Genomic DNA, 14,738 nt, shown 5'->3' with positions numbered 1-14,738 from the left:
GTGATATTTGATCTGCCCTCTTGGTCTGACCTTATCAATTAATTCTGCTCTAATTAGGGGCTTGTCTTGGATTACACTGGCTGGTAACATTCTGTACGCCGTCAATAACTTCTCCCTGCAGATATTGATCCTTAATTACTATATGTATAAATAGAGGCGTGAGGTGGGATATTCCGATTGGCCTACTTAAGCCACAACGTCAGCGTCTCGATCTTTTCAAAGTTTGTGGCCTATCATGAACACAGATATGCGCTCGGCGGCTGTGGGGTCCAGGGGACTTACATGTCGAGGAAGAGGGATATAAAACATTGCGGGAGTTCCACAACTTTCGCGTGTGACGAAGAGCTACACGCGGTTGGCTTATAATAAGTGTCTTGCTGGAGAACCGTATAAATTCTAACATTTATAATATACGATATTCTAGATATAGCAACAAGGTATCCAAAGCATCATGATCTATCCCCCTCCCATCTATCTCTTACATACCTCATACCTAACCTACCTCCTATACCATATACATCTTAATTCGGCGAAACATGAACCTGCCAATACCTCCTCCAGTCAAACCAAGGTCCCCCCGTCTTCTCATTCTCGCCCTGTGCCGGCTTCCATACGCCAAACCCCCTCCCCTCATCGTACTGCGGAAACTCAGGCTTCTCCTTTAGTAAACCTCTCTTCTCCCCCGTAGACAAGAACCATAGAAAATCCTCGGATACATGCACATACACCCTCAGCCCCTGGTACACATCGATCCGCGCCCCGGTGGTCCAACTGAGCAGCAACGGCTCCAGCAGCGGCGCATCCGTGACCGATGGATGCGATGTCCCAAGCGACGTTGCGAACCACGATGGCATTCCCCGCAAAACGTTGTTTTCGACGATGTCCCGGACCGTATCGAAGTGCGCGCGCCCGTAGAATAGGCTGTACTTGCTGCTCCACGAGTTGCTGTGGATGACGAGGACTGGTACCCGGATGTCGTCGTTTAGCCGGCCGCTCTGCTTGCCTGGATCTAGGATGATGGCGCCTTTAAAGGGGCGTTTTGCGCTAGGGCCGCCTCGTAGAGCTTGCATCGCGCCGGTAGCGCCGTAGCTATGGCCTGCGACGATCATATCGTCCGTGTTCAGGCGGCCTTTCCAATTTACGAAGTCGACACCTTCGTCCCGCATGTTTGATTTGAACACCTCCTTTCCTCGTCCCTCATTGATTAACTTTAAGACTCGCACAGTTTCCTCGATCTCCGCCTCCCGGAAGTCAAGCTGTGCTCGTTTGAATTCATCCACTGTTACCTCCTTTCCGCTCGGCGTCTCTACTTCCGGAACGTCGAAGGTTAGTTTCACGCGATCCGGTTTTCCCTGCTCCATGACGACGGACCCGGGACATGAACCGTCCCTGTGCTCGAGTAGCGCAACAACATAACCCCGTGATGCAAGTTCACCAGCATAGTGCGTATAATCAGTGCGACTACTTGCCATGCCGTGAGAAAACACAATGACCGGGTGCCCGCCTTTTTTAATCTGCACGACTTTCTCGATCTCCTCGATGTTGTCCTGGGTCTCCGGTATCGCTGTCACCGCAGATACAAGGTCAGCCAACGGTACGTCAACTTGAGCTGGAATTTGAATGTGTCCGACAAGAGCTTTGAGTACTCCTGTCATGACCTTGTTCATGATGACATTGTTGATATGGGCGAACTTGGCGTAACCCTCGGCAGTAAGAGATATCGGTTTTGGAATCCAGTGATGCTTCGCTTGACGATGAGTGGCATGCTGGATTGCTGGGTAATATAATGTAAATAATACCGTATCTAACTCAAATGCGTTTTCTTTCGCTTCCTTAAATCGCGCCGTATCGATGATGCGCGGTGATGCTAAGGGTGTCTCGACATCAACTGCGCCGACGGGATACGGACCGCTGTAACCAGGTAATGGTCGAGGAAATGGAGGCAGAGAGAAAAGGTAGCAAGAAACAATGAAGATGACGACTATTAATCGCCATGTGTATCTCGACCGGAGAGTACGGGGTAGCCTTGACCTCATTGGAGGCACGTTGCTCTTAACTTCTGGAAATGGCTTCATTGTGAGCTTCGACTCGTATAAGATTTTGGGTGTTTTCAGAAGACATGAATTACTTGAAAATAGGGGTACACGGAGGGTTGGATGAATATAAGCTGGTCGGTATCTACCTAATTTATTGATCTTGAGAGAGAGATGATGATGCAATAGCATATGGCATATGGAGCTCCACAGGTTACGCATGTGGCTTGAACGTCTCAGTTAAGTCGATTTCTCAGGTCTATCGTCCTCAGATCTAATAAGCCTGGACGTGATGGACGCGTAAAAGTTGTAAGGCTAGATTATGTAAATTTATGTAAACAACTCCACAAGATTCAGCATCTCTTGTTTTTCAGCTGCACTGACGTCAGCCATAGTCGACTTTGATATTCGTTGTACCTATGTATTATTTGCCACCAGACATTTGATGTCTCTACCCCCTGACCCCTAATAAAGGTACTTACCCAAGGTACCTAATTCTATTGGGTGTTGTCAAAATTCTCATGATTTATCCTTTTCCAGTTTTAACAACGCGTACAACAATCTAACCTAGCTCGTAAGTAAAGCGATATTCGTCAGATAATTAAGGGGTCATCAATACGACCCCTGAGCCAAAGGCGTCATTATACTTTAGGTATACAAAGGTCTGCGTAGATGTACACGGTTAAGACCAACCCGTGCTCAATAGCCTCCATTCATCCAACCCAGGAAAGCCAAATGACTCCATACTTTTTATACTCCAGCAAACCCTTATACGTAGGTATCTATTACTCCAACCCTCGATTTCTCTAGTGCTATGCCATAGTCCAAAGGGTGCGTAATATATAGACGAGAAGAAACATTCCATATACCACCCACTTAAAAATGTACGCCGGCCCTACTACGCCCACGTCCCAAGTGAGAAACCATCGTTGTAACCCAAGTCGGTTATCTCAAAACTTGTCAAATCCTGCCTCTATCAACCACTTGTCGGCCAAGGATCTCTATCTCGCCCGACTCTGCGGTTCGGCGTCGTTCCATTATCCATCTTATTTCCCCACTATCTTCTTCTTTCGTGTATGAGATACTGTCTGCACTTCCTCTATGCCTATGACCCATACCTGGTCCCTTTTGGGAAGGTAGACCAATTGTTGGGCTCATATTTTCACTGGGTGGTCTTGTCATCGTGCTTGATGCCGATAGGCTCGGGCTCACAATGTCAGTCCGTCTTTCGTCGAGTGGACTGGACTCCTCATCTTCAAAGACAGGTGGGCAAACTGACGAAGGTTGTAAGGGGGAAAATATCGGTAAGCTGGAAGGGGAGGTTGCGACAGTGGGGTTCGAATTAGAAGGCACCGTGGGAGGTGGAATAGAATTGTTAGGTATGCCAGACATGGACATAGTCAGCGTGGGGCTACCTGAGCCACTTCCTGCTCCGGCAGAGTCTTGACTAAAGATAGAAAAGGCGGAATTTTTACGTCCGTGCGAAGCTGCGATACCAAGATCTTGACCCCATGGACTAGTAGCGCCGTTTCTATCGTTAGGCGAGCCCTCACGCGAGCTGACGAGTGACGCTTGGGAGCCACCCCATGCTTTGGAGCGTAGACGAAGCAGCGCTGATAGTGACATGTTATCATCGTCTGCCATCATTGCGAGCTGAGCTAAGCCGGGACTTTGCAAAGGCCCATTAGGATTTGTGCTTTGGGGTATGCCTAAGCTCATGATTGAGTTTCGATTCGAGTACTCGGAGCGCTCTGTGATAGGCGTCAAATTCGGCTCGCGTGAGGCAATACGACCTGAGGTACTTTGATTGATACCGCTGGGACCGAAGTAACCCCCGTGAGAATAATGATATAAGTTCTTCTCGCTAAGCGCGTTGGCATTGTGATGGGTTGGTAACTGCGCTGGTGCAGAGTAAAATCCAAACTCTTGTCCATACCAACCATCCGAATCGTTAGCAAGAGCGCTGGCGTTCGCCTCAGCGATAATATCGTCGTCGTCAAGCTCATAGTCATCTAGCCCTGCGGATAATCCATTGTCATATTCATAATCATCGAGGTTATCGGCGTGGGAGGACGTAGACGTTGTCGGAGACGTAACTGTTAATTCAGCAGGCAGGGGGGGAGATGAATCCCTTCGAAATTTCCCAGAAGCTGCTGCTTGATGGGCTGCTAATGCCAGAGCCGCTTGGTAAGCTGCTATTTGGTCCTGCCCTGTATTGTCTAGACCAACAACCGATGATTTCCGCTCCTCGACAAATGGTTGTGTCTCTACTTTGGGCTCAGATTCGGTCGGTTTAGACTGGAGGCCGGCACTGAGCGAGGTGTGGGCCGTTGATTCTGAATAATCGGATTGCGCCGACAATCTAGAAGTCATATCAGATTCTCGCTTTTTTGCCTCCTCGACAGCTTTTCTCTGCGAGAGCGCATTGGCGAACAATCCGGGAATTGGACGACCATATTTATCAGTATCCTCAAGATCGAATATAGACTCATCAAACGCTGATCCATCTCCCTCCCCGTCAAAATCATGGATCAACCCATCGTCAAAATAAAGCTCGTCGTCTTTAGAGAGCTGTCGTGTTGTTCCGTTCTGTTCCTGTTTTTGAAATAATACTTGTTCAGACATTTCGTTGACAGCTTCGAGTCCTTGTATACCTAGTCCCGTCGGGGTATTTTGTTCTGATGCCTGCCTTACAGGAGTTTCATCTAGATCCTTGGTGGTAATATCTAAGGGCTGGGGAACATCTATCATCTCTCGAGTCGTTGCATAGCCAATGACACTGCCATTTGCATCTCTGGGCGTAGGCAATACTCCGGTGCTACGGGGACTGGCTAATTCTGACACGGGATTAGATCTTTGAAAGGAGAAGCCCGCAAAATTTTCCTGGTCATTATCTGGGTCATCTGCACCGGCGAAGTCTTCGTCCAAGTCCGCATTAACACCCGGTATACGTTCTTCAAGGCCATCGTCATAATCCATCGCATCATAGTCAAACGCGTCTTCATCGAAATCATCGAAGCGAGAATCCCTCTGTTCGAGGGGCTCGTCCGTTTTCTTGTCTTGTTGTCGCTGCCGGTGTCTATCTTCCAGCAACTTCTCCTGCTTCGCAGCACCAATCATATCAAAACTAAACCGTGAAGATGTACTTTTCATATGTCTGGGAATCGACGAAAGGACGTCTCGGCTAGACGCTTCTGATCCATTGCGAGATAATGACATTAACGACGGGGAAATCGAATTTGTTCTCCTCTGGCTATTCCGTCCATTTCTAGACTCAATATTAGAACCGCTATTCACTGAGCCCCGGATTTTCTGTAAAAACGTGGTATCTACTGATATTGTCCGAGAATTTGCTGAGGACGATCGAGTAGACTGAGAATTGTCTTCCTTAGGAGGAACCGGAGGTACCCCTACAACAGATGAATTATATTCTATAGTAGGTGACACAACATCCTGACGATGCTGTTCGACCCCTGGATTAACTTGTTCATTATTCGGTACAACCTTCCTCGGTCGTGGAGCACTGAAATCATGGACTCGGGTGCCTCTAATCCGAGGATCGTATGAAGGTTCTTCATCTTGACCACGTAACGGCAATGTGAGTTCCGGTGCATTCTGACTGGTTTTTCTCCGCAGAAGCAACGTAGACATAGGATTTTTCAGAAAAGGGAGGCTTTTCTTTCCTTTCGGGGCATCTTGACCATGAGAGGCCTGTGAATCTGACACCATTCTAGCGCCTGGTGGCCGTTTACCTGTCGTATTTGCATTCTGGAGAGGAACAGGTGGAGTGAAGGAAGACGCGGCCTTAATGGGTTTTACCGGCGGCGCTGGGCGACTTGGAAAATTGGCCACGCCAGAATAAGTGGTAAACGACGGAGGGGGTTCCGACGCGCGGGCTGTATTCCTATCTAATGAGTCCGGTCTCAATGCCGCCTGCTCCCGACGGTAATTTTGCAAAGCTAGTCCACCAATAAACCCGCTATCCCCCTTATAAGACGACCGCGGCAAAGGCTTCGACTCTTCGCGTGGCTTATGTTCAAATTTTTCTAGGTCAATCGCTAGGTCCGACTCGGCTGACGAAATGCCGGAAATTGGTGGCAAGGTAGGCGGCTGGCTATGCTGTAAGGGAGGCTGTTGGGACTGAGGTGGCGCCGGCTGCGAGGGAGGCTGACCATGTCCATGGGCAAAAGGTACGGAAGTGGCGGATCGTGGTCGAATCTCGGGCGCTGGGACGCCATCGTCAGGGACCAGCTGGGTTGGTTGAAGAGCAGTAGTATCCCAAGGGCTGGTTTCGGGTACGGGAGATGAAGGATTGGACGGACCCCGTCTATGGAAGCGAAGATGTGAGAGCATTCCGATGGGCTGGATCTAATCAGTTAGATCTTGCAGACCAAACCCGAACATGACTCGGACGGGAATGGTATTAGGTTCCTGGAGACAGATGCAATGCGTCGGCAAGGAAAGTTGTATTACGCGACAGCTTTCGTGGTATCAGGAAGATGGGTTGTTCGCTCGCAGTGCTGTCGCATATGTACCTATATAGGAAAAATGGATCGTCACGATATCGAGGATCGGCGCAGTCTCTGAACATAAGGCAGTTACCGTGTTGTATATATACATTAACTCGTCTCGTTAACCAAAGATCACAGGCGACGTAAGACGTTTGTAAACAACGTAATGCCAGGATATTTCAGTTGAGGGGTCGGATTGGGTTGAGAAAAAGAAAGTGTTGTTTAGTTTCTATGTCATTATTGGAGTCAAGCTTGTTTTTTTGAGTTTCTAAGTCGAGTTCATGTCCTTTCCATTTCTTTAATGACACCACCCTGACCACCCTACAGGGCACGTCCTTTCCCAATCTTGTCCTGCCGCGTCTGTCACAGCCCCACCGAGATTATTCCACCTTACAACTTGCAGGGCTTAAAATATGGCACGTGCGTTCGGGACATTTCAACGGCCAACGCCAAAAACTTTAAACTGTTTCCGTCCTGTCGGGTCCACTGCGGTACCATTCCGACCCGTCCTAATTCATCGGAATTTCCGTGCTGGTTTAACAAACGCGATCGAGTGCAAGTCGTATAGCGAAACAACGTGATTTGGTCATGACTTTTTACATATCTCTATCCTATATACGGCAGGTTTCTCTTTTTATATACACCATCCCTTCATAAATCTCCTATTCTTAAGTCTTTCTTGCGCCTTTCCCGTATAATACATAACCTTATCTTCTAAACGAGAAAGCATTATACCCATTCCTTAGGGTTCTGGAGAACTTCGAGAAGTCTCTGCTCTCGACTCCTTGGCTCCGGTTCGTACATGTAACGCCAAGACGCCGTTAAGGGAAGACTCATCAGAATACTTTCGACTCTTGATCCGGGAACATTCAAGCCAAACGCCGTACCGCGGTCATGGACCAAGTTGAATTCGACATACCTGCCTCTTCGCACCTGTTGCCACTCCTTCTCCTTTTCGGTAAAGGGCATATCTTTTCTCCTTTGGATAATTGGCAGGTAAGAAGGCAAGAAGCTCTTCAGGCAATCTTGAATGAATGCAAATATGTTGTCGGCGTCGGCCACGGTCTCATCTAGGTCATCAAAAAAGATTCCACCTACACCCCTAGACTCACCTCGGTGCGTATTAGAAAAGTACTCGTCGCACCATTTCTTAAACTTGGGGTAATAGTCCTTGTTATGTTTGTCGCAGGCGTCTTTCATCGTCTTATGGAAGTGCACCGCATCCTCGTCGAACAAGTAGCTTGGCGTTAGATCGCTTCCTCCGCCGAACCACCAAGCTTGTGGAGTTCCGTCCGGCCGCATCGTCTCGAAGTATCGATAGTTCAAGTGAACAGTCGGCGCCATCGGATTATGGGGATGTAGCACCATACTCAAGCCGAGGGCGTAAAAGTCGACCTCGTCTTGCTCTGCGATATTTTTATGGTGGACCCTCATCTTCGAGATGGCCGGTTTCGGTAACGTCCCATAGACAACACTGATATTTACACCAGCCTTTTCGAATACGTTGCCTTCCTGTAGGACACAGGACACGCCGCCACCTCCTTTCTCTCTCGTCCACGTGTCCTCGCGGAAGCGCATGCCATCTACCTTTTCAAGCTCGAAGACGATCTCCTTTTGCTGTTCGCGAATGAACTTCTCCATGCGCAAACGCATCGGAGAATTCTCGTCTACGCCTTTTTCGCGTTTCGTCCTTTCGTCGAGTTCGGCGAGTGTGCGAGCGTCGAATTTGACTGGTTTCTGAGTCGCCTACAATAGAAGACAAATTGGTTAATTAGGTGATCTAGAGCCATGTAAGAGGGTTCGACTGGACTAAATACCATCGTGTAAGCTAGACCAGATAACGAAATAGTGGCAATTGCAACTCTGTTAACCCAACGGAACCTATTAGTCGTATTCGAAGCAGTTGTAAATGTTCGTCGAGGAGGACGGCTGGCTCTTCCAAGTTGTGGCCGTAATATGAACTGGCCCAATTGTCGCTTCGACATCGTGTACCACCCCGGAATTGAACGATTTTATAGTAAAGCAATAGGCCGAGCACTTGGAGGCACTATCTAGACGATCGTAAGTTTGGCTATACGGTCGTAAGATTTAATTGGGACCTCGTCGACTCATCGACTCAATGCCTCAATAGCTCGATATCGCAAAACTGGCTAATAAGGACAATCAGCTGAGGGAGGCGACCCGACAGGCGGGAATTGGCGGTGGCGTCCGCTAATAGCTTAGGTGCCCCTCTCCAGCTGTTGGCAGCTGATATGAGATAACAGCGAGAATATGTACCTTAGCTGCTTACCTAATCTAAGGTACTTGAAGGTACCTAGGTACAGAATAGACATTGGCCATACATTTTATCCGCTACGTTTTCAACTACGAAGCCCCTTGACAAGAGGCAGTTAGTATATAAAATGACTACCTCCATGGTATATGACGCTTTGCCTTATTGAGAAAAAAAAAATAAAAACTCAGGGGTAACTTACGAGCGAACTCTCACGATATAGACCACGAAACGCCAGATTGAACTCCATCACCTCATCATACTTCTCAATGGGAAGACACCAACCTTGGCTTAGGGGATCCCATTCCATCAGGGCTTCTTCGACATTGAACGCAGCAACTTGGAGAATTAACTCAGTACATTGTGAAAGATGGGCTTAGGTCGCCTTTCTACGCTTTCTAACTTCTATATTCAAGAACTCCATCCTCTCTATCTACCTAGTAGTAATTACCTCAGGTAGGTAACTTATTTCCTAATTGACTTCGTCTATTATGTCATATGAACCGAGTGAAGGTGCAATTACCTCGACAAACCAAGCTTGATGAGATGTGGCGTGTCGTCAACCTAAAAGCATGAATATGATACGATACGAAACGAAAGATGACCGAATTATACGAATAACTCAAGATACAACCTCATTAACTACACTATACCCCACTGTCATACGGACAACATGGCCTAGACTGGAATCTAAAAATACAGCCTAGACTCAATAAGGGGTTAAGATAACTACGATCAGAACAACTGGATGAGGCACATCACAAGACGCTGCAGGCAGTATGCGAGATAGCTAACATACAGCCGAAAGGGCAATGAGATACGGGGATACATCTCTTAGAATCGTCTACAAAGAGGCCGTGATCTCCTCACAATGAGATAGAGAGATCATCAAGGACCTCGAGACCTTAGAAAATTATTAGTAATCTGAATCTATTCCAAGCCCTTATACAGACCTTGTTACACCCACATTCGGCCTTTCTATAGTGTAATGATATTCATTTATATTGTGAGGATGACTTCCGAATGGTCGCAGCACGGGGTCAAGGGTTGTATTACCGATGCAGTAGATTATTGAGAGTATTCTTATAAGCCCCTTACTAGCCGCTGAATATATAATCTATGAATACTTACCTACTCTAGGTACAAGTATATCATGTATATCATGATCAAGAGATTCTTTAAGCTAGTAAATCCTCGAGGCTTTGTTGTTGCAAGTCAAAACTATGTCTCGTCTATTTAGTTCAGTATCATGGCTCTGGTCCTTTATGATCTACCTTTTCTTAGTCCAAGCTAGACTTCTACAGTCCAAAATGGCTTTACCTACCCATCTGACCTTTTGAGCCATTCCTGAAGCGATGGCCTATAATATGTTACAAGGTCGGCAAAGTTCAAGTTGCCCCTTTTTAGCTTCTGCGATAAGGGATTGGCACTTGGACGGTCCGTCCGTCACCCCCAGAATAGACTAAATGAAATGTTTGTTTTCTATCCAGTCGTAGCGGGCTCGTAACATCAAGACCTGCTCGTCGAGCACATCGATTTGGCGTATTAGTTCTTCATGGTGCATCTTGGTGCATTTAGTTTCGTACACGCAGGCAGCCAGATAGCAGAACGGGAAATAAGGCAATGCCGTAACGGAATACCAAAACACATTCTTTTCCATGAGAATTGTAATCCCTATACCAATCCTCTCCCGGACATGTTAAGCTGTATACTGATGCAGAATTCTTGGCCCCGGATGAACGAGGATAACCAGCCTCGATCAGAAGCCACAAGGCTATTCAGAATTCCCATTCTTCTAGGTGCAATATGCCTTGCTCTAGGATTATTACTTACTTTCACACGGCCAACCAAGTCGTATATGCTATTCGATAGTAGGGTGGCCAAAGCAATGGGAGTACTTTAGGGTCTGCAAATATCATTCTTGTTAGCCGGCGCGGCTGCTTTTCGCCCCATATCAACAGATATATGGTTTTGGGTGTTCATCGTTACCTATCGGGACGATGGGCCTCCTCTATTTTTATTTACTTTCGGGTTGGCTTGTACGCGAAATGCACTATTCCAGATGAACTGGTCGAATCAAAGGCAGAACATGGTTATACCGTTTCTTATTGATAACCTCTCACCACCAAACGTCAAAACCGAAATATTATAAGCGTCTATATTCCTAGCACAGTTATTCTCGCCACCGATCATCTCTTCCCGTTCTCCGAGAGCAAGACGGACAGGGGTGTCAGTATGCTATACCAGGTCAACTTTGGGTGCCGCATGTATCTTAATATAGAATATCTGGAGTAGGACACCGCACAACCCGTGCCCAATGCAATATATTTTTACTCCTATCCAATAAAAAAACTGTCTTGGAAGCTTTACGACCACTCGGAGTTAATTGATCCCTCGGCCAAATTTTATTTTGACATTTCTCTTCGGCAGTTGTATGGAGACCGGGGAAGAGCATTTTATCCAAAGAGCAAGCACCTTTACCCGGTGGCCATGCCACGACGACATCAAAAATGATTGTTTCCCAGCTTTTCCAGGATGTTATCAAATATATAATGTTTTTGTCGTTCCCTGTCCTGTTCCTTTCTCGACGTTTCTTCTGATCTACAGCTCAGCACAACCTTACCTTGTGTAGATCACACCCGGCTGCTTAGGTACCTACTCTTCTATCAACATGCAGTGGAAGACTCTCTTCTTAGCTGCCGCGGCAAGCCCGCTGCAGGTTTCTGCCCAGTATGCTCAAGCTGCTATGATGCGCTTCCAGTGCTCTAGGTAAGCTCTCAGACATAAAACTTGGGACAAGAAAAGCAAATTTTAAGACTGAAGGCAGGCTAGTTGTTGAGCGAGTAGACCCCCTTGTATCTCCGGGTCTCATCCAGTCGCCCCATATTCACCAGGTCGTTGGTGGAGACTCGTTCAACGCTACAATGGCTCCTATCGACTACGACCTTCCATCCGAGTCGACCTGCACAACCTGCTCGTTCAGCGAGGACTTCTCTAACTACTGGACCGCGAACTTGTACTTCAAGGCCCGCAACGGTACCTACAAGCGAGTGAAGCAGATGGTCAACCTTGTAAGTGTAAATGTCTATTCAGCAGTGAACTTATCTAACTTTTATATCATAGGGTCTACAAGGCGAGGAGGGTATGACCGTATACTATATTCCGCCGTATGATGGCTACACCAAGGTCACAGCCTTCAAGCCGGTATGTTAGCAACAACATTATATTGTTCGGATATCGACTGATTAAAGTATTAGGGTTTCCGTATGCTCGTCGGTGAAGCTATGTTAAGGACAGCTCAAGGCCAACAGAAGCAGCTATGCCACCGCTGCTATACCAACGTCAACCAGACTCCTTTCGGAGGCGCCCCTTGTGCCGACAGCCAGATGGATACTTCCGCACTCCCGAACAAGGTATGTGGTGCTTGAGGATTCCCCTTTTTCAATCGTGTTTAAAAGCCATAATTTCACATGATTAATTGAAGGACTCTTACTAACTCATAATAGCAATGTGATGGAGGTATCCGTGCGACCATTACTTTCCCAACGTAAGTACTAGCCCACCATAAACTCCCTCGTTACACATACCCGTCTCTTTCCCCTTAACCCCTGAATAGATTAGAAATTAACGATTAACCACCCCCAATCTCTCTAGTTGCTGGGACGGTAAGAACCTCGACAGCCCCGACCATAAGAGCCACGTAGCATACCCCTCGAGCGGCAGCTTCGAGATGTCCAGCGCGTGCCCTTCCACACACCCCATAAAAATCCCCCAGGTCATGTACGAGGTGATGTGGGACACGCGGGAATTCAACGACCCCTCGATCTGGCCCGAGGATGGTTCCCAGCCCTTCGTCTACAGCATGAACGACTCGACCGGATACGGCTGGCACGGCGATTACATGTTCGGCTGGAAGGGAGATGCCCTGCAGCGCGCCCTCGACGCCCGCTGCTCCAACGACCAGTGCTCGCAGCTCAAGACCCAGACCCCGGCCCAGGCTACCGCCTGCAAGAAGCCGCAGACCATCAACGAGGATGTCGACGGATGTAAGTGCTAGAATACCCCTATCCACACATTTCAAATTCTAGTTTACTAACCTCGTGTTCCTTTTTTTTAGGGCTCACCGAGCTCCCGAGCGCGACGATGTAAAGTACTTATTTCTAGCTATGATTATTATAGATACCCCCTGGTTCCGAAGTTGGATACGTCGGTCAGGGTTCAAGACGGCTTGGATACCCATTAGATGCCTATCTTAGCTAGTAATAGGTCTTTCTTCTAAATAGACTATTCTTTTTTGAACCTACGAGCAGTCCTTTTTGGAACTAATAGAAATAGAAAAGGTGAAAACAAGATAATATTAACTACGTAATTCATACATAAAGTTTCGTTTCCATAATCATCATTCCCTACCCTGACTTACACAGGTTGTAACTTTTTACCATGGCCACGATAGACCATAACCTTCAGGATAACGCCGCGGGCATGACTACCTCCTGAACCTAGTCATCCGTCCGTCATATTTACCAGTTAATACCAAATCCGACCCCTGCGAGACGATTGTCGTTATAATATCCGTCGTATACTCTAGTTTGTAACAAAAGGAATCTGATAAAATGATCATTCCGGCATAACATCCACAAAGCTCTCTTCAGCGTTCATGTCGTCCTGGCTACCAGGAATTTGTGAAGGTTCCTCGCCTTCCCAGTCAAGAAGTCTTCCGCAAACAATCCTCAAATTTCGTCCCACGCGGACTTCGGCTAGAACATTCCTTTCGGCGGTTTTGAAATCCGTAATGTTGAGGACCTGTGGCTTTGGTATCTTGAGACGGAGGCGTAGTTTATCCACCGCCTGCATAAGCCACAGAAGGGTAGGGTCGGTCTTGTCTGGGAGAATCGCATATCCAGCACCAAGGTGGGAGTTAACAGCCAGGACGCTGTTCATCTCAATGACGGGAAGGACAGACTGGTTAACCATGTGCTTCGTCTCGATAATGAGAATATCTGGATGCCGCTGCCAGTGGCTTTGAGACCACTTCGGGGCCCAAAACATTCCCTCCAAGCTACCACTTCTTTCGAGGGGGAAACTCCAGATATCCTCCCTCTCCTGAAGGCTGATCAGAAGAGCTTGTACGCCGGTAGCGTTCTCTTTTGCCTTCTTCTTCCAGGCTTGAACGTGATTTCCGATATCCTCGAGCTTGGCAAGGCATTCGGGAAAGGCTCTAAGAAGTTCCTCATGGATAGCTCTGACGGTCTTCTTCTCAATAGCACCAGCTTCTATAAAGCGGCGTTGGTCTTCAGTGAGTTTCCGGTGTTGGACGTGCTCACTCGGATCGCTAGATGGAGGATGATTATGCTCAGGGACACTAACAGCGAAGTAGCAACCATCTTCGCGAACATTAATATGACAAGAGAAAGGGCAGTTGGTTTTCTTGGTTGTTGTTTTTTTGAGTCCGATAGTAGCCTTAGATTGGAAACTTCCCGACTTATCACATCGAATCAAGTATCTGATATACTTGCCAGTACGCTTGGACTTGGCTTTTGCATGCATGACGATAGCGTAGCCTTCTTTTGCAGCATGGTTTTGCACTGCCCTCTCGCAGTCTTCTATGGTAGGGAAGATGCCCTCTGCAGGAGGAGCTAGAGGCATATTGGCTAATATTAGTTGAAACTATTATAAATTAATTGAAAGGGGCCATTAATGAGGAGGAAACCAGGCTGGTAAAAGCATAGAATAGTGGTTTGGTTGATAACAAGGGGCAGGGGCAGCTGCAGAGAGAAGTTAAGGAAGATCTAATGGATCGGGCTGGGATTCAGGAGATTCCATTTCACGATCGAAGCCCCACCGTCGGACTTTTAATAATCCGGTAGCGTACCTGCCAGAGTGGAGTTCCGCTCTCTGATGCAAAATACCTAGGTACTTACC

General features: G+C 47.5%; 4 protein-coding genes across 4 annotated transcripts; 1 reads left to right on the top strand and 3 right to left on the bottom strand.

Moving 5' to 3' along the window:
• Positions 1-382: 382 nt before the first annotated feature.
• On the bottom strand, positions 383-2,376 carry F5Y00DRAFT_228170 (alpha/beta-hydrolase). Its single transcript, XM_048006588.1, has 2 exons — positions 2,183-2,376; positions 383-2,059 (listed from the first exon to the last, which is right to left on the bottom strand). Exons 1-2 carry the CDS (start codon positions 2,253-2,255, stop codon positions 522-524), a joined length of 1,611 nt encoding a protein of 536 aa, XP_047867827.1. The 5' UTR covers positions 2,256-2,376; the 3' UTR covers positions 383-521.
• A 236-nt stretch (positions 2,377-2,612) lies between these two features.
• Positions 2,613-6,803, bottom strand: F5Y00DRAFT_228168 (uncharacterized protein). The gene has a single exon (XM_048006587.1). It carries the CDS (start codon positions 6,384-6,386, stop codon positions 2,994-2,996), a length of 3,393 nt encoding a protein of 1,130 aa, XP_047867826.1. The 5' UTR covers positions 6,387-6,803; the 3' UTR covers positions 2,613-2,993.
• A 247-nt stretch (positions 6,804-7,050) lies between these two features.
• F5Y00DRAFT_228166 (Coproporphyrinogen III oxidase) lies at positions 7,051-8,553 on the bottom strand. The gene is made up of 2 exons (XM_048006586.1): positions 8,362-8,553; positions 7,051-8,290 (listed from the first exon to the last, which is right to left on the bottom strand). The coding sequence occupies exons 1-2, from the start codon at positions 8,527-8,529 to the stop codon at positions 7,274-7,276; spliced, it is 1,185 nt and encodes a 394-aa protein (XP_047867825.1). The 5' UTR covers positions 8,530-8,553; the 3' UTR covers positions 7,051-7,273.
• A 2,934-nt stretch (positions 8,554-11,487) lies between these two features.
• F5Y00DRAFT_258851 (uncharacterized protein) lies at positions 11,488-12,965 on the top strand (the record flags this gene model as incomplete). Its single annotated transcript, XM_048010773.1, has 7 exons — positions 11,488-11,585; positions 11,644-11,887; positions 11,940-12,020; positions 12,074-12,229; positions 12,323-12,363; positions 12,471-12,862; positions 12,934-12,965. The coding sequence occupies 7 exons, from the start codon at positions 11,488-11,490 to the stop codon at positions 12,963-12,965; spliced, it is 1,044 nt and encodes a 347-aa protein (XP_047867824.1).
• Positions 12,966-14,738: the final 1,773 nt, after the last annotated feature.

This window comes from Daldinia vernicosa (genome assembly GCF_022497035.1).
Source record: "Daldinia vernicosa strain CBS 139.73 unplaced genomic scaffold F5Y00scaffold_8, whole genome shotgun sequence".
In the NCBI taxonomy this organism is placed as follows: domain Eukaryota; kingdom Fungi; phylum Ascomycota; class Sordariomycetes; order Xylariales; family Hypoxylaceae; genus Daldinia; species Daldinia vernicosa.
This window is presented reverse-complemented; position numbering and strand designations above follow the sequence as displayed.